This window comes from Mauremys mutica, chromosome 2 (assembly GCF_020497125.1).
Source record: "Mauremys mutica isolate MM-2020 ecotype Southern chromosome 2, ASM2049712v1, whole genome shotgun sequence".
Classification (NCBI taxonomy): Eukaryota; Metazoa; Chordata; order Testudines; family Geoemydidae; genus Mauremys; species Mauremys mutica.
In genome coordinates, this window is record NC_059073.1 from 41,729,554 (window position 1) to 41,749,515 (window position 19,962).

The 19,962-nt window shown below is 37.6% G+C and overlaps 1 protein-coding gene across 2 annotated transcripts in view; it reads right to left on the reverse strand.

Moving 5' to 3' along the window:
* The window catches only part of VPS13B (vacuolar protein sorting 13 homolog B), a 902,514-nt gene that overhangs the window by 586,082 nt on the left and 296,470 nt on the right, over positions 1-19,962 (reverse strand). Inside the window, exons 18-20 of one of the 2 annotated variants that reach the window (XM_045002959.1) lie at positions 7,352-7,486; positions 6,286-6,459; positions 2,766-3,121 (exon numbers count right to left, since the gene is read on the reverse strand). In XM_045002959.1, coding sequence (XP_044858894.1) covers positions 3,003-3,121; positions 6,286-6,459; positions 7,352-7,486 — 428 coding nt within the window. In that variant the 3' untranslated portion in view covers positions 2,766-3,002. Of the gene's footprint in view, positions 1-2,765; positions 3,122-6,285; positions 6,460-7,351; positions 7,487-19,962 lie in introns of those variants that run through there. The other variant, XM_045002958.1, reaches the window with a different exon arrangement.

Sequence of the window (19,962 nt, forward strand, 5' to 3'; positions counted from 1 at the left end):
TTGAAATTGTTGATATTAAGATTAAAGATCACTTTGTTCCTGTATTCCCACAACTAGTTGGTATGGTAAAGAGATCAGATCCCTAGTTTTATATGTAACATCTTTAACATTTGCACTCCTTTCTGTGCATGTGATTAAATGTAACATTTTGAAATCCCAAAGTTCTGAGAAAAACATAAATCCTTGTCCACAGCTGCTGTTTTACTCTGGAAACATATGCATTTTCTTTTCAAGCATCTACCATCAAAAAATCCCAAAGGACTTGAACTGGAGAACACCTGCATCTCTTCATTTAGTTCCAATAACAGAGTCTAAACTTCAAAATTACAAAAATAGATGCTATGTTCAGCTGTAGTTACATTTTGCTCCTAATTCCTGTGAACAAAAATGCTAAGAGCATGAAATCATTCGGGCAAGCTCTGTCATCGAGAGGATAAGGTTTTTTGCACCAAAAGCCCAGTGGGAACATGATAGAAAACTGGCAACAATTATAGATAAAGTACATAGCGAAGTCCTCAGGGATAGGAGAGGAAATGTAATAAGATAGATGGGTATAATTTTTACGCATTTGTGCCCAAACCACAAAAGTGAATGGTCTTTATGTACTACAATATATAAGCATTCTTACTTACTTGTCGTGTCAAAAATATTTTAAAAGGTACTTTAAGCAGTTCATTGAGATTTTACTATTTTAACAACATAAAGACATACATCTAAATTTATATTGAAAAATGTAAAAAACATCATTGTTGTAACTTAAAAAACCTAACTTCTGCTAGAATTTACAGTATTTCAGACCAGAATGGTGAAGTGGAAAAATAATTAACATTGATAACTTCATTTTAACCCTTGGGCTTTAAAAAAAAAAGAAAAGCAAAATTGGATTTTAAGCCCACCCTTTCCTTTCCAATTGACCCTACTGAACAAAATTAACCTTTGCATTGTAGGAAAAATATCAGATAACATTGTTGTTAGTGTTATAATTTATGAGACTTTTGTAAATTTCAGGGCACTCTTTTTCATAGGATTTTTTTGAAAGCTGAGAAATATTCATACAGTTATAAATACTCAATTTCAGAGTAATTTATTTTCAGAGATTTGTGAAATTATGCATATATTTCAAATACTTTTAAATAGAAGTGTCTCAAAATGCTTGAAAGAAAAGTCACTCTAAGGAAAGGAAGGGAAAGAAAGGAAAGTCACTTTCATTAATGGAGCACTACTAATTCCTGATTAACATTTAAAATAGTTTGAAAATGTTTCGTCTCCACTTTTAGTAATTCCCCCATAAAACTAGAAAAATCTTTTATCATCAATTTGGTCCTTGTCTACTGGATACACTAATTTATATCAAACAAACCCAAAATTAACATGATTGCTCTTGTTTACTTCCTTGCTTCGCTACTCTAGTATTCAATATTTAAGTTCAGTTCAAAGAAGATCATTTACTAATTATATTTATTTTATTGCCTTCTGATTAAAGTAATAAAAACTGTCTGTACAAAGGCTCTGAGTGCCTTGCCAATAATTTAAAAGTAAAAAATAAAACCGTTTAATCAGCTCACCCCATCTTTTCAGTAGAATCTCATAATTCAACACAAAGGGCTGGTCCACACTAACGCTGTAAATTAATCTAAGTTATGCTACTTCAGTTACATAAATTACGTAGCTGAAGTCACCGTAACTTAGGTTGACTTACAGCAGTGTCTTACACTGTACAATGTCGACAGGAGACGCTCCACTGTCAATACAAATTCCGCCTCTCGTGGAGGTGGAGCACAGACGTTGATGGGAGAGCATTCTCCCATCAACTTATGTCTTCACGCACCCACTAAATAGACACTGCTGCATTGATTGCAGCAGTGCCAATTTAGCTGATATTGTAGACACAGCCTAGCACTACCATTCATCTTCAAAGTACCCCATCCGTCTTCAAACGCCAGGTGAAACTTTCACATAGAGGTAGGAGGGCATTACCAAACCTTAGGTCCTTTAACAAAGAAAATCCTGCCAGTCATCCCCTCTTTATTATATTATATATATGCTGTGATCTAGACAAAGGTGAGGGAGCACTAATGCTACAAAGATATTCATGGGACCAAAGACTATTAAAAAAACCACTGAGCGATCTATTGAAACAGATGAATGATGACAGAATTAAGAGTGTTAACATACAAAGTTACATTTAAGGGCCAGAACTACTGTTAGTAAAATCATAATGAACTGTTATTTTTATATTAGAAAATACTTTGCTATCTACACAAGGCAAACGGATACCGCTGCCACACTTTTTTGTAAACACACAAATGTAAACAAAAAACACCACCAAAAGTATCAGCCCTTGTTAAGAAACTGTTAATATAAACGGGCTATTATATATAATTTACAAAAGTATTAACAGGAAAAAGGAAAAAAGTCATTTTACCAAGATTCAGGTTTCTCTACTAGATTACAATCACTGTAATTTAATATTAATACTGTATTATCTTACTCCTTCCACCATCAATTCCTTAAGTTGAAAATAGACACAAAAATGTTAATGTAGGGTTTATTAATTAATTAATTTATTATTATTATTATTCACTTTTTGATAAAATTTTCTTGGCATGTACTTCCAAATGAATATTAACACTTTTTTTTTAACTCTGCACAGTCTCCTCCTAGCAATTTATACCCAGTTTAAAGCCAGTTTACCACTCCACTAGTTGTGCATACCAGAAGTTGATTTCCAATCTAAGCAGAGATTTATAACCCAGTCATCTCATTACAGAAAGCAATCAGTTCTGTACAATGCCAAAACCTCCTATCTACACCATAGGTGCAAAATTAGGTTAGTCATTCTTCCTTCACTCATACTTGTAATAGAAGGAACTGTAAGAACTTCATATGCAAGATATTTTCAATTCTCTTCCAAGATCTGGAAAATTGTCCTTTATTCTAATTAATATATCTTGTGTCACTAGTTCCTATATAGGCCACCGAGAAATTTATCTGGAATTAATCTATCTTTGGCCTTTCTGGTCATATTTCTTGGCTGGATTCCCAGAAAGGTAGCACAGCATCCTTTTCTCTTTATCTGGATCATATATTGTCCGGTCCATGTTCTTCACTATCAAATTATCTGTAGAGAACAATTGTTTCAATCTCTCCTCTGATAGGAACTTTTCCATTCTTCTTCTAAATTGGTTGCATCATAATCTTTCAATACCCCTTCATTTTCCATATCCATCCCAACTTAGTTTAAACCTATTATAGCTCTCAAACTATCCAATTTAGCTTTAATGGTTTCTGTCAGTGGCTTCAGATGATGCTCACAACCAGGGCCGGCTCCAGGCAGCAGCCGAGCAAGCTCGTGCTTGGGGAGTCAGATTCCAAGGGGCGGCATTCCCTCGAATCCTTTTATTTTATTTTTTTTGCTTTGCCCCTTTGGCCGTCCCCGCAGGTTTTTTTCTTTTTGGTTCGCTGCTCCAGCTGCGCTGTAGGGGGTGGCAGCGCGGAGGAGGGGAGCGCCCTGCTGAGAGCGGTGCCAGGTCTGTAGCAAGCCCAGCAGGGCAGCCCATGTCCTTCCCTGCCCGACGACCGGAGTGGCGCGGAGCCCCCCTGGCAGGCGGCACGGCAAGCGCCCTGCTGAAGGAAGCCCTGGCCGCCCACCTTCTCTCTCTCCCCCCCACTAGCCGGGGCACGCACTCTGCTGCCCGGGGCACGTCTGCAGGGCTGGGAGTCCCCCTGCACCCGCGCTCCATCCCTTTGCCGCTCCGGCCGGCTTGCAGGTGTATTTTTTTCCCCTTCACTGCTCTGGCCGCCCCACAGGTTTGTTTTTTTTTTCCCCTTTCGCTGCTCCGGCCGCCCCGCTGGTTTGTTTTCCCCCCCCGCCCTTCGCTGCTCCAGCTGCCCTGCAGGTTTGGTTTTTTTTCCCCCCCCGCCCTTCGCTGCTCCAGCTGCCCCGCAGGTTTGTTTTTTTTCCCCCCCCTTCGCTGCTCCAGCTGCCCCGCAGGTTTGTTTTTTTTTCCCCCCCTTCGCTGCTCCAGCTGCCCCGCAGGTTTGGTTTTGTTTTGGTTTTGCTTGGGGTGGCAAAAAAGCCAGAGCTGGCCCTGCTCACAACACCCTTTGTACACTCATAAATGGAAAACAAATACTTTCTCCAAAAAAAGGAAAGGAAAGGATAGAAAATGGTCCATTTTCAGCATTGCACATTCTTTAGCAGCCTTTTAATTTTATAGATTCATGAATTCCAAGGCCAGAATGGACTGTTATCAACTCTGACCTTCCATATAACACGAGCCACAGAACTTCTCCAAAATATTTCCTAGAGCATATCTTTTAGAAAAACACCTAATCCTGATTTTAAAATTGCCAGTGACAGAGTATGCATCCATCCATGCTTGGTAAAGTGTTCAAATGGTTAATTACCCTGATAGTTAAAATGTTGTCTTATTGCGATCTGAATTTGTCTAGCTTCAACTTCGAGCCATTGGATTGTGTTATGTGTTATGCCTTTCTCTGCTAGATTTAATAGCCTATTATCAAATATTTGTTCCTCTTTGAGAAACTAAACAGATTGAACTCCTTGAGTCTATTGCTGTGAAGCATGTTTTCTAATCCTTCAATCATTCTTGTAGCTCTTTTCTGAAACTCTCCAATTTGCTAAGAAAAACTGGCTACTTGATTTATGGCATTTTAAACTCACACATCTGTTAATTATTCTTGTCAATTCACCTACACAATACTGGCCCTATATTTGTTTTTTGTTTTCAATTCTCTCAAACACCCTCTTCCAAAAATCAATTAAATTTGTTTTTAAAAGCTCAAATATTAAATGGAACTACTTTCATGTTGATCTAAAATATATATAAACACTCTAAATAATAATAATTTATATAGTGATGGTAGGTATATACAGTCGTTTAAAATGAGTCATATGTGCTAGTCAAATATGGGATCCTTGAACGGAGAAACTTACGAAGAAAAGACATAAAAGGTACAAAACAATACAAATATCATGAACAAATGCCATGAACAGTTAGTGGAGTGCAGAGATTGAAGTGAGAAAACTGGTGAGGAATAGGTAGATGTTCAGAAGGTTTTCAAAGGAAGGAAAAGGGGATGTTTGAAAGTTAATAGCTCCAGGCAGTTGTTCATTGCAGTACTTGAACTACCTAATATAATCATTATAAAAATCCTGCTACAAATATCTGAAACCTGACTGGGCAGAGCTATTACACAGACAATTTAGTAAAGACAAAACAAACAAACAAAAAATACAGACTACAAACAGCACACATAGGACAAGATATTCAAAGGGATCCTAGTGTAGCTTCCATGTGTATTTTGTGCTCTCTCAGAAGTTTATTTTTGTTTTGCAATGTTTTGTGAGCAGTTAATTTTATTGTTTCCTTGGTAAAATCAGTATATTTGTCAGCTTCCCATATTCTTTGTTTTGATCTTTAAAACAGTGTCAAGGGTGAGAACAACATTTTAAAAATAGGAAAATGTGATTACTACATCAACACATATTAGCAGGGGAATGTAAGACCAAATACAGTACCTGAAACGGCTTTTACATAATTGTTTTTAACGAACTGGATTTCAAATTGACAATGTCCATTTAAACAGACCACTAGTAGTCAATGTTTTGTTTAAATATCACAGAATTCATGAGAATGCCACATGAGTGCTCAGACCTACACAAGCATTGCCAAATCTTTCAAATCAGCAACTTCCTTCAACTCCTATACAAGCTATTCAGAGACTCTAAACTTGCTTACCATTTAAATCTATAGCACTGTAGCAAGATAGATGAGGCTACACGTATAGTTTACGAACTGTTTCCAAAGTTGTCACTTTTTACTATGTGGATTAACAAATTTTTAATGGCAATTATTTATGCTACAGATTTACATGAGCCATTTTGAATCCAATGTCAACTCAGGAACTAACTTGTTGCTTCTGTATATGAAACCCTAGTTAGATAAGAAACTAGAATAAAATAAACATCTACAACATGGATTTTGTCAAACTAAAAAAAAGTAGGCAGAAGACAGTATATAATTTTTTCAAAAAGCAAACCAAGTCAGTTAGGCATGCACTATCTAAGAGAATATATATTACAATGATGTATTTTGTTTTTAAGTTTCAGAGTGAACTAGGGTGAAGTTATAATGTGTGCAGTATGTGAAACAGATACTCTGGGCATTTGGCACATTTTATATCAAATCCCCCTTTCGAAAACTACATTGGATATGAAAATGTAATGTGATACCAGCTTAACAAGAGTTTTGCACTTACCAGAATTATGGCAATAGTCCATATACTGTGGACTCTGGATTGTAAAGGCTACCATATCTGGCGCTAAGAGAGATTCTGGTTTTCTACTTTCATTGAGCCATTTGCTGCTGTGTAGGTCTCTGGTGTCAGAAGGGCCTTGAATTAAAGGAATCAGCTTCTCTTTTCCACCATCACCTAAATAAAGATTAAACTCTTTACACCTTTTCTAACAACAAGGTAATTCAACACTTACTTTCACTGACCTGAGCAGGGCAGCTATTAAATACACAAGTATAGAACAAAGTGACAAAATACAAAGAATGAATAGCATTTATAAACTTGTTAGTAGTAAACAACTTCCTTATAAAGTTATTTTGCAAATGTCTTTATATGCAGAAGAATTTAAATTAAAATTTAATTTAAAATAATGTTCCCAGATAAATCAATCAAGTCTCATTAAATAATTTGTAAATTACTATCTCTTGACTAATAAAATAGTCACTTATCTCAACAATCACCTGGGAATTCCTAAATCACATTTAATTATAATTACTATGTTGAAAAAGCTCTAAACACTGACTGCATAATGTATTTGTATGGGTTGAAAATATTTACTGTATACACCTCTCTTCACCAGAAGCAGTAAAGATTTATTATACCACAAAACCTCTTAAAATCTCCACAACTGAAAATTTTACTTGTGTCTTATTTGAAAATGATGAGACAGATTTTAAAAAATCATAATATACATTCATAATTATATAGAAAGTGGGACAAAACACAAATGTACTGTATAATTTGAAATTTGTACTGTATAGTTTTCAGATCAATTTTCTTCAATGTTGTTAGACCCTGGTTTTTGAGTTCAAAATCCAACAGGTTTTAATTTTATTTATTTGTCATCAAAATCAAATTTACTATATGTATCATCCTGGCACAATTAAAAAAAAATAGAATACAAAAAAAAACCCCTCTCTGATTCATAGGAACAATGAGTAAATTCTTGTTTCAGTAACTCTCCTTGTAAAAAACAAGGCCAATTCTCCTATACAGGCAATAAAGTTTTACATGGTCCAGCTGCACATACCTGGGGCTTTGGCACAAATTTTTATTGATCCCACGGTCCCAGAGGCACATTTGACCAATGATGTGCTGCAGTACTTCAATTCAACATTCTGGACTGAGCCCTCAAGAGTTGGCAGGGGATTCTTAGATTTCACACCTAATAAAAGAAAACTGCAAATGTACTAGCCTGTTGAATTTAAATATTTTTATATTCCTTCACCAAGGTATTTAAACTTAATTATACTTTAATTATCCATGTTAGATGTTCTTATAGCATTTTTCTTGCTATTCATAGCTGACTTTGTGAAGTGAGAGAATACTGTTATATACTTTTATACATATACATATAATGCACAAAATATTTATTTATTCTTATTTTCATACACATATGGCAACTTACAACTTTTAGAATAAATATGTATATACACAAATCCAGATAATTTTGTTTCATTTTATAATTGAGCCATGACACTTAAACTGCTCTCTATCAACATTATTATTATAATCCTTTAATCTGAGGATCTTAAATGACTAAAAATGTTTTCAGACGACACTTAGAAAACAGGGTTTCATTCAGTAGCAATATCAAAACATTAAATACATGCAGCTGAGTAGCACAGCAGGTTAGTGCACTTGACATTTCACTACGGAAACTAGAGTTCAAACCTTGCTTTAGGTCACACGTTAAATAAGTTTGGTGGTCTCTTCTGAGTCCCCATTTGTGCATACAGAAAGCTAAGACACAGTTTGGAACAAATCAGTGTTATTGGCAATCTCTTCTGAAGAGACGCCTAGAACTGTAACAGCAGGGGATATTGCAGGTCAGGACTTAGGTACACTGGCTGAATTCTATGGGGAAGCTTACACAATATCACCCACCTACACCATGTATGGCTCAAGTCAACTATTATTCCATAGACTTTCACCATCAGAAAAACTACATACACTTACAAATTATATTAAAAAAAATAGTTTGACACTTGTAAAGAGTATGTGGCGAGGGAGAAATTGAAGTTACCATTTTATAAATGATTTTTTCCCTACACAGAACTGATATTGAATTCAAAAATTAGATTTGGCAAGCATTTTGTTCATTATGCAGGATTAGCCTAATTATGGGGATCATTTCTGTGCATAGCTAACACAGTATTTCTGCCAGAATCCATATTTATCCAAAGAAACTATTATGATCCATCAGGCAAAAATACTTTTTTTTTAAAAAGCACTTTGATATATATTTTCATGATAGATGGAGACATTAGGGAAACTGGATAAATATATATTTTAAGTCCCCTAAATACTTAACAGACTATATTTTCTTGGATTGGCTGTCAAAGACACTTGCATTAAAGATTATTCTTTTGATTATTTTAAGTAAACAGGAAAAAACATACACAGCACTTAATTTACAAAATGACAATAGGCAGAAAATTCAAAATTAAGTCTGAAACTCTGTGCTTAGTACAATTCATTGTCTAGATACTAGAGCATATTCAGTTGGGCATGTATAATCATGCTGCTCACAGTCCTTTGCAATATACCTGTACCTGGGAATAAACTAAAAATTAAATTACACGAGTAATCTCTCTACAGTCAATTAACACAATCACATGAATGGTAACACTGAATTCCAAATGAACCCATTAGGGCTTTCACACAATGACAACTCATGTAAGGGTTGTAGTATTGGGGAAAACTTTGGGAGTATTATTTAAATCAGGAGCTATGGGAAAAAGTGGAGAGTACCAAAGTCCCTTATGTAAAGCAATTAAAATTGCTAAGGACAGCTTATGTACAAGTGAAGTTATTTATATAGCAGCTCTTCCTCCCGGGGGGAAGGGAGGAGGATGTGTGTGAAAGGGCTTGAGGGTACCCCACTGGAAGGAATTCCCAGGTCCTCCTTCCTAGGTTCTCAAAAGGGTGTGTGTGTGTCTTTTGCACTTGGATGGTGGCAGCATCTACCCATCCAAGGTCAGAGAGAAGCTGTAACCTTGGGAGTTTAATACCAGCCTGGAGTGGCCAGTATTAATTTTTAGAATCCTTGCCGGCCCCCACCTTCTGCACTCAAAGTGCCAGAGTGGGGAATAAGCCATGACAGCTATCTATCTATCTTAGGTACTTATGTGGCTCCCACTGTAGTACCTAAGTGCCTCACAATTTTGTAACATGTATCTCACAAGACCTTTGTGAGGTAGGGAAGTACTCATATTTCCATTTTAAAGATGGTGAATTGGGGCAGAGAGACTGACTGACTGACTCATCCAATATAGGAAGCCTATAAATTAACCTAGATCCTCCAAGTCCCAAACAAACACCCTAGCCACTGGACCATCCTTCCTCTGCAATATTAGATGAAACTAGTGGCCCATCTGGTCCAGTACCAAACTCTTCAGAGAAAAGTTCAAGAAAACCTATAGCAGACAATGATTAAACCACTTCTGTCATAATCTGGACCCATGCTGCTCTCTGGATGGACCCCAGTCTGTTGTAACTGAATCTAACCACTGAAGCCATGTGCTTCTAAATCACTTTGGGTCTGGATAATGACTGATCACTTATCCCAGCTCTGGGTTTCCCTAGCTCTGGGTCTTGCCCAGAAGCAGATCCTGTGTCTGACACCCTTCTTGGGCAGTGGGAGCCCACCATCTAGCCACCAAAACCCCAGAACCAATGCCAAATGCTTTCCGAGTGCCCAGATGCTTGGACACATTCCCCCACCCCAACCTCTAGGAGTCTGCCTGGTTGTGGGAGCTCTGGTTTCTTAGTGACACTGTTACTGGGTGAGCCATGCCTTACACCCCTATTAGTCCCTCGAGTGCCAGGTCTGGCTTTCTACAACCCACTGTGAACTGAACCACATGGTCTAACCACTCTTAGATTGGATCTTTGGGCTGCAGCCCCCCATTTACCAACCACATTAATCTGACAGGTCTGACTGGGTCTGGCACCTATAAACCTTCTTTCTCCAGGCACTGGTGGCAGCAGCTGACTACAATGACTCAAAAACAGCATCATTAAATAGAAGTGGCATTTAATTGCCAAAGGGAACATAGCATTTAGGAAAATGGGTTAACACAACAAAAAGTCCTATATGCCCATTTCCTTACCTAAACTTAACCTTTTGGTTGAGACACCCAGCCTGTTTGCTACAGTTCCTGTGTCTCTTTGTCTGCAAGTATCAGGCCAAGTCTACACTTATGGCAGAGTACAGGCACTACACATGTAGGCAATCTGTTTCCACACTTGTCACAGTGATGTGCAACTACACACCTCAGTGAAAAGTTCTAGTAGCTCCCCACTCCCAGAGCCTTTTACTATGGTGAAGAAAAACTCTGATTGGGGGTGGCCGTGGGATGCTACACTGCTAACAATAGCAATGTTGACATGGGAGGCACTTCTTGGGCATGTAGAGAGATGTCTCACCCTAGGGGTTCAGGCATGTAGCACTCTTGTGTACTCTACTCACCTTACTGTCTACACTACTATTTATACGCATGCTAGTTGCATGTGTAGTGTCTGTACTCTACACATCACTGTAAGTGTACACTAACCTTAGTCAGTTTGAGTGTCAGCCTCAGATTGACAACAACCCACTCCCTCATCCTTGTTCCTGGGGCTAGCATCTTTCAGGTTTAGGATCTGGGAAGAATAAAAGTTACCAGACTAGCAAGAGCTAGTCAGGAGTTATCTTGAAATCAGAAGCTTCCCATATTTTTTCCCCAGTGAGCCTTACCTTTGTCACTGTCTAGTCCAGGGGTCAGCAACCTTTCAGAAGTGGTATGCCGAGTCTTCATTTATTCACTCTAATTTAAAGTTTTGCGTGCCAGTAATACATTTTAACGTTTTAGAAGGTCTCTTTATATAAGTCTATAATATATAACTAAACTATTGTTGTATGTAAAGTAAATAAGGTTTTTAAAATGTTTAAGAAGCTTCATTTAAAATTAAATTAAAATGAAGAGCCCCCCAGACCCAGGGAGTGTGAGTGCCACTGAAAATCAGCTCGCGTGCCGCCTTTGGGACCCGTGCCATAGGTTGCCTACCCCTGGTCTAGTCTTTCCTCATGGTTTCACCTTTAACAGCCTCCTTTGATTTAACTCTTTGCAGTCAGGCAGGTTAATATCAAACTGATAACCAGAAGGACATATGATATTTATAAAAATACTGTACAGCTCCCACATTCTCCACACCTAGATACTTTCTTCAGGGAGAACATGGCAATAAAGCAATGAACACAGGCTTAGCAGAAGAATTTCTTAATCACAAACACCTTTTTAAAAGCACAAGAGTTACAAACACATGGAAAACAACAAACAGTCCTGAAAGCAATCCCCATGGTCTAATCTCACCCCATTCTATTAGCATTCTTAGGTAAGGCAGAGTGTCTCCTGTCTTTGATTCTTTCCACTTTATAACCTTTATAGCACACTCTCCTCTAGAATATGGACTAAAACCCAGAATTCTTAAATCCCAAAATGTCTCTGCCATCTAGCAAATACCTGTGAAACCCACTTGAACAGTGTGTATCCTAACTCCCAAGTGTCTGGTTCACAAAGAAACAGCGTACTACTGCTATCAGTTACTCGGTCAGCTCAAGTGGTAAAGGTCTGCATTGTAGGTCTAAAGGTTCCAACCTTCTTGATGACTAATGTGAGCCAATATGGTTAAACGCAATGTAATTTCTATTTTTTCAGGATTTTTTTTTTACATTAAAAAAACTTACATTAAAAGAACTGTAAGGTTGCAAAGTCAAGCACTCAAAAGTTAGGAATACCAGGATTAAGGTTTCCTGTGCAACCTTAATCTAGCCCTTTTATGCATAAACAATCTTTAATTACACAATCTCACATTTTTTCCAAAGGACAACTGGCATTTCCTAATTTTAGTGCTTGACTTTGCAACCTTAATGTTCTTTGAGTGTACTTTATTTGTACATAATTATGTACACCCATGCATAAACACAAATAATTTAGCACTGTAAATAATTCTATCAAATTTAACTGTAGATATTTTCATTTCATTACTAATGCTTTTCAACAAAGTTAGCAAGAGTTCCATTGTTTTTGTTTTATATGAAACAATCAAAAGCAGGTCTGATCGGTTTTTTGTCATTCAGAATTCTGAGTCCTTCAGAAAAATAATCCTAGCACTTGCAAATGTCATTACATGTATTTCTTCAAATTATCTTTTATGTGCTCTTCTGGACGTTTTTAATCTGAGTTATATATTTCTGAAGATAAGGCAAAGAAAAAGATAGACACCATATTTCAACTCACATTGATTTGTTCAATAGTCAGGAGGCTAAATTCATTCCTGTAACATCATTCAAGTAAGCTCAGTTACACCAGGAATGACTCTGGTATGTTATATTTTCTACCATCACTTTCTAACCTTTTTTAAATGCTTCTAAATCATTTTTTTCAAAACATGCTGTCCACTGGGCAGCAGTCTTCACTGACCTATCCAAAATAAATTCTGTTGGTCAAATCCTGCTTCTTATTCTCATGTGAAAAGCCTTATTTATATCATTCTTTCTTGCCAAGGATTTCTTTTTTTAAGTTATTTCCCAATCTATTAAACCACTTCTTCAATGATAATGTACTGTGTTTGTAAAATCAAAGCCCTTATAGCTGTAGTAGAAATCTTGGTGATATGCCTTGTTTCCCCTCAATAAAAATATATTTAAAACATTAGGTAATAGAGGTTGGGAAGTAGTATAAAAGGATTATAAAAATATGGTCCAAATAATATTTCTGAAGAGGTAACATCTGTACATCAAAATACTAATTCATAGTCACTAACTCACAAATATATACACACTACCAGTGTTTTAACTGGACTAGTGATAGTAAACTCAATGTTGAGAATTCAAAGAGGTAACCATATCTACTACTGTGTACTAATAATGGCCAAATTCGATTTCCCAAAACCAAACTGGTGGAAAAGCACATTTGGAGAAAATTTCTTAATATCAAAATAATTGTTTTGTATAACAGCTTATTCTGGAACATAGAAGAATAGGAGGCTACTGGGGATTTAGTGTTCAATTACACACGGGTGTTGGTTCAGGAAGTAAGTGTGGTTGAGCCACTAAGTAACATTTTCTACAAAATAACTGACATTCTTGTCAGCGAGATCATACTTAGAGGTATAAGACAAATTTCGAGAAGGGTGTTTTAAAAATAAGGACGTTAGATGAAATGGCTTGAAAAGCAAGTTAAAATGCACATATCTAAGAAAAGGGTAGTTCAGCTACTCAACTAAATATGTATTACTAAGACACCTGATATATTGAACAGTTAAAGGGTGGTATGTATGGTGTCTATCTTTAAAGTAGTAGTTAAGGTTAATTCAGAGAACTGTAAGTGCAAACCTGAAAGAAAACATTCAGCATTCAAAGTAGCCAAAAATAACTTCCTTCAACTTAGAGAGCACTGGGCAAGTTCAAGTGATTGATGACGAGATGCAAAACTCTAGAGTCACCAGTTTAGCTCAGCTTGGTAATAACAGAACCAAAATCGTTTGCATCGCTCTTCAAGATACTCAGTTGGCTCTTCCTTCATCCTCATTTATCTTGGTCTTTTTGCCAAAGAAAATCAGTCCCTCCTCCTCAGCATATTGTTCTCCATTGGTTTCTATAGCTGTGTCTTGTTTCTCTAAGACTCTTTCACCATCTCCTTTGGCAGTTCCTCCTGCCCTCCCCTCAGAATTCTTTGAGTCTCTGCCAATGTCCCTCAAAGGAAAAGCCATACACATCATTCCTAGGTTACCTCACCTGCTCATAACTAGCAGCTGTATGGAGATATTTCAGGCTGTATATATCTAACCCTCTCTCTCTCTCACACACAATTTTTCATTAATCAAAAAGGCAGGAGGGCTGGACGTGATGTCATCATATGCCACATACTTCCTGTGTCTTACACATGACATTCACCCACCTTGTCTCTCTAAACAGAAGTTGGCAAAATAAAAGATATTACCTCACACACTTTGTCTCTTATATCCTGGGACCAACACAGCTACAACTACACTGTATATGACATTTTGATGGCTAGTATCAACCAAACAATGCTCTGTAAGATTTAAGAAATGTTTTAGTGCACGTCTGAAGAAAAAAACACTAATTTTGAAACCATTGCAAAAATAATATTGCCAACACTACAAAAGTTTGATGTTTCCTACCCAAAGTATGTTTATTCAAGACTATGTTGCATACGTGAACAAATGCTGGAAGCAAGGTCTGAAACCCCTTCTGCTTAATGGAGTTCATGTAAACTTGTGCATCAAGCTAATTTCCTGCTTAAATTAGTGTGGGGACATTTGGATACAGAACTTTAGTCACATAAATTATTTTGTTGTAGCTCATTTAAATAAAAGGGGGTCGGGGGAAGACATCATTTATACACTATGCCTTTAAGGAAAACAAAATACAAACTCTTCCTGCAGCCTCATATCAGATCTTTTTACATAGTGAATGGATTAAATGGATTAAACACTGAATGGATTAAAAACTGGCTAATAGCTCAGTCTCAAAATGTAATTGTAAATGGGAAATCATAATCAAGTGTGTGTATTTCTACTGGAGTCCCATAGGAATTGGTTCTTGACCCTACTTGGTTTAACAATTTTATTAATCACCTGGAGAAAGCATAAAATCATCACTGATAAAGTTTGAAGATGACAAAACATGGGGGGGGGTGGCAGTAAATAATGAAGACAGGTTACTAACAGAGTGATCTGAACCTCTTGGTAAACTGAGCACAGAAAACAGCATGTGTTTTAATAAGGACAAATGTAAAGGTATAAATTGAGGAGCAAAGAATGGAGGCCATACGTACAAGATCGGAGAGCTCTTTCCTGGGAAGCAATGGCTCTGAAAAAGACTTGTGGGTTGTGACTCTGGCAGAACAGATGCCTGCTCTTGCCAAGGCTTTAGGCCTCAGCTGAACACTGACAAATTCACTGCTGGAAACCAGTCTGTTTCACCTGTGTGTTAGTATTGTTAAGATGAGTATTGGACTTAGAACAATGTGTTTAGACTTTATTAAATGTTTGTAAATTGCTGCATGCATTAATCTCATTTATAATATCTTTATCATCTGCTATAAGGAAATATTTACATTTTTGCTTTGTAACTAAAAACATGTTTGCTCTGAAACTGTGAACCCAGATGGGCCACCAAAACTAAAGGGACCATTCTGGGACATCACAATACAAAGATTTTGCTAATTACCCCTTACACCCATGGAGAGGCTACATGCAAAAGGGTTCATCACATCAGCCTGAATTCTGGAAGAAAGAAATAAAATTAGCTGACAAGAAAAAAAAATTGTCATCTCTTTTGTAGTTTGAACTTTCACAGGGCTGGGTATATGAAACAGAGATCCCCAGGGTCGACCTGGGATAGTCCTAAAAGACATTCAGAGCAGACATATCACTACAACTCTGTCACTTTTTGGAACCATAGAATGTAACTCATTTGTGTATAAAGGCTTGCTGCTTTAACCTTGTAATAACTCTCACATCTTTTCTTAGTTAGTAAATCTTTAGATAGCTTACTATAGGATTGGCTACTAGTGTTGTCTTTGGTATAAGATCTAATGTATACATTAACCTGGGGTAAGTGGCTGATCTCTTGGCACTGGGAGCAACGTGAATATTTTGTGATCTGTAGTGTATAGCAACTATCTATCACTAAGTCCAGGTTGCCTGGGTGGCAAGATAGACTGGAATCCTCAAGGGGACGGTCTGTGATTCCATTGTAAGACTGTTATAGTGCTTTAGGAGTTCACACTTGTTACTGGGTTGGTGAAATTTAACATAGAACATACAGCCAGTTTGGGGTCTCTGCCCTGCTTCTTGGTAGTCTGCCCTGAGGTTGGCATTCACAGTTGTGAGCCATTCCAAACAGCGTGACGGGGTCGTGCTGGATAATTAGCTGAACACAAGCTTCTAGTGCAATGCTATGGCCAAAAGAGTGAATGCAATCTTTGGATTCATAAACAAGAGAATCTCCAGGAGCAAGGAAGTTATTTTACATCAGTATATGGCACTGGTACAACCACTACTAGACTACTGTGTCCAGTTCTGATGTCCACATTTCAGTAAGGATGCTGATAAATAGGAGAGGGTTGAGAGAAATGCCATGAGAATGATTAAAGGACATACATACAGTATAGTGATAGACTCAAGGAACATATCTATTTAGCTAGACAAAAAGAAGGTTATAATGTAACTTGATCACAGTTTATAAATACCTACATAGGTAACAAATATTTGATAATGAACTCTTCAAGCTAGCAGACACAGATATACCAGCAACAATGGCTGGAAATTGAGGTAGATAAATTCAGACAGGAAATAAGGCATACATTTTTAACAGTGAGGATAATTAATCACTGGAACAACTTACCAGTGGTTACAGTGGCTTCTCCATAACTGGCCATTTTAAAATCAAGATTTTTTTTTCTAAAAGATATGCACTAGTTCAAACAGGAATTAATTCAGGGAAGTTCTATGACCAGTATTATATAGGCAGTCAGACTAGATAATCACATTGGTTCCTTCTGGCCTTGGAATCTATGTAGCAGTATTACCTCCCTTGGTGTTAATTTCTCCTGTTTTCCGCTACACAGAACGTTTGGATGAGTACATCCCCTTCTTCAAAGAAGACAGTGCAGCTTGTACCAAAGCTGCAACTTTGTCCTCAAATGTGCCATTAAGATGGTAGTACAATATGCAAGTTATATACAGGGTTGTCCTTTGATTCTTGGAATTTTTGCAAGTAAACTACAGGGAAAAAATGTGAGGAGAAAACATATTGCTCTCTAGAACTCAATGTTCCAATAGAATTGCTATGAGATTCACTTCACTCCCTTATTCAACATCAACAAATTCATTGAGAGAAAGTAGGAGAGAGCAGTCATGCTCATCATGTGTTTTTTTCCCCCCATCACAGCTGACAAATTTCTTTAGCTAATTTCTTTCTTACTTCAGCAACATGGTAACCATAGACTATAGGGAGATAGTCAGTATACATAACTACTGAGATGTAGTATGACTCAAGCAGATTTTACATTTGCTTCAGGTAAGAATGCAGAGATAGATTACCCTTTTCTGATTGTATTGCTTTTGTAGAAGATACCTGCTTTTCTGTGGAGCAGATTTCAGCAAAATCAAACTCTTCTCTAAGTATGTCACATGTAGCTTTTCTGTTTTAGATGAACTGGAATATTTCACATAGTGTAAAACACCACCACCAGATACATGAAATTTTGTTCTTCTATATTGCAGAACTGGAAAACTGGCTGAAAGATTTCCCAAAGCTCTGCCTTGACATTTTACACTCCCTATATGGTACAATAACTCACTTTAATGTTCATTCTATTAGTCTCCAGAAGTGCACAGAGCTGTTCTTTTCCAGCGATATGTACAGGAAGGCCTCAAGGAGACATGCTACTTAAGAGCTCCCGGGGAGCATAGCAACTGTGTTACCCCTTAGAACGGTGTAGTAAGGTTTCCATAGGTAAGGCAGCATTATTCTTTGGGGTCAAGGCCTGGCCTCCTCACATTCCTACTGGGTACTCCTTAAATGTGAAGGAGTACAAAGGTTGCAACCTTCCCCCTCCATATGTCATCTGCAGGACAAGTCACAATCTGGCACTTTATGGCTAAATTAAAGACTTCAATCACCAAGGCTGTCAATCTGATACTTATTGTGAACCCTAACTTAACCTAAGATATTTTTTTTTAATATCTACACCTTAATTGGTGATCTTAGCAACCTTTATATCCATTACCAATGCACTGGTAAAGTAATGAGTTTGCAGTGATTAGTGGAAAAATCAGGAGGGTAGTTTTGAACTGAATTTTATGATATACAGGAAATCAGTGAAGGGAATGAAAGATAAAGGTGATATATTACTACTACTTACGGCAAGAAAGTCTGAACTAAGTATCTGAACACCCATTAAGTTTAAAGAGTAATGATTTAGGAAGATCATAAAAGAGGGAAATGCAAAATATGAGATGGGAAATGAGTAAGGCATGATTAAAATTTTCAGAAGTGGCCCCAAATGGATTCTAGCAATGTTTTTGAGGTGGCTTCAAAGAGAGGACTTCAGTATTTAAAGCATTCAGTAGCAGGAAATGATGGTATGGCCAGGACACAAAGTGAAGATTGGCACACAAACATCAGAATGATTAAGAGTTGGGTGAAAAGAGACAGATTAATGAATGGGAGCAAGTAGTTTTTACCCAAATAAAAGAAAATTTAGGGACTAATACAATGTCCTTTGAAGTCAATAGAAATATTCCCACTGTCTTAAAGAACGTTAGAGCAGGCCCTTACATCTTGATCCAGTAATGCATATAAGTACATGCTTAACTCTAACCACAAGACTTCAGTGAGACTACTCATGTGCTTGAAATTCAGCACATGCTTATCTGATTTGTTGAACTGTAGTTTTAACAAGGTTGTTGTGTACTTGGTTAGAGAGGTGAAAAAGCTTAGTTAGAGAGTTGGAGACAGAGCTTCTTTCCCTCTTTCCCACAGAAGTGACACAGCAGCAATGGGAACCAAAAGCAGCCAACCCCACATGCCACCAGCCCAACTGGAAGTAGCTGAGGAGCCAGAGCACCAATAAAGGGGACTTGTCCTGTTCCAACAGTAGGGTCACAGCAGCAGCAGGGGAGCTTTACTACCCTTAAAGGGTTCAGGGTCCCCACTTCTCTGGCTGTTCTTTCTTTCCCTTCACCAGCAAGGACATAGCAGCATGGAAGGGACCACTGTTCATTTCCAAAAAATAAGAAAAAATTAGAGAGATTTTTCTAAAATTTGAAAATGAGGTTGTGATGACTCTCCAAGTCACTTTCTCCAGCTCAAGAACCGCCACCAGGAACTAGGCTCCCAAAAGACACTTCTCTTATGGAGAAGGAGTCATTAGCCTCATTCCTGCTCCTTCAGCCTTTGCTACCTTCTTCTAACCAGGAGGACATTTTTACAGCTGTAATTCACACACTGTTCAATAGTAAGAACTATTTAGCTTCCTCTCGCCCCTCTCCTCCAAAGCAGATAAAGGCAGCAGATGCACCATGACCACAGACAGCTTATTTCAAGGAGACATCTGATGCCATTTACATCCCCCTTTTCCTAGACTCAACCTACTTAGTATTATTGTTGCTGCTATTATCATTTCTGTTGTATGATGCTTCCAACACATCCACCAGTACTCAAGAAACAGACTGGTCCAATTCCAAATGACAAGAAAGTCACATGACCCTGATTCAAACACAAAGACTCAGACTTAATCAAATTTCAAAGCATGCTGAAGCAGAACAACATTCCACCACAGGACAAGGTTTCAGTGATTTGGTGAATAATCATCATCATACTCTAGCCTCAGCCATGAACACTCTGACCCCCATACAGCTCATTTCTTCCCTTCACTCACATATATCTCCTTGATTTTCTCATACTCTGCACCAGATGAGACAGAGAGGTTGGAAACTCAAGCACCTACGGCAAGAAACGAAAGCTGAAACCAACAGGTTGGAGAATGACAAAGATTATTCTGAAGTAGTATTACAGGCCAAGAAAAACTTTCTATCAACCTCCACTGAAGATGCCAAATC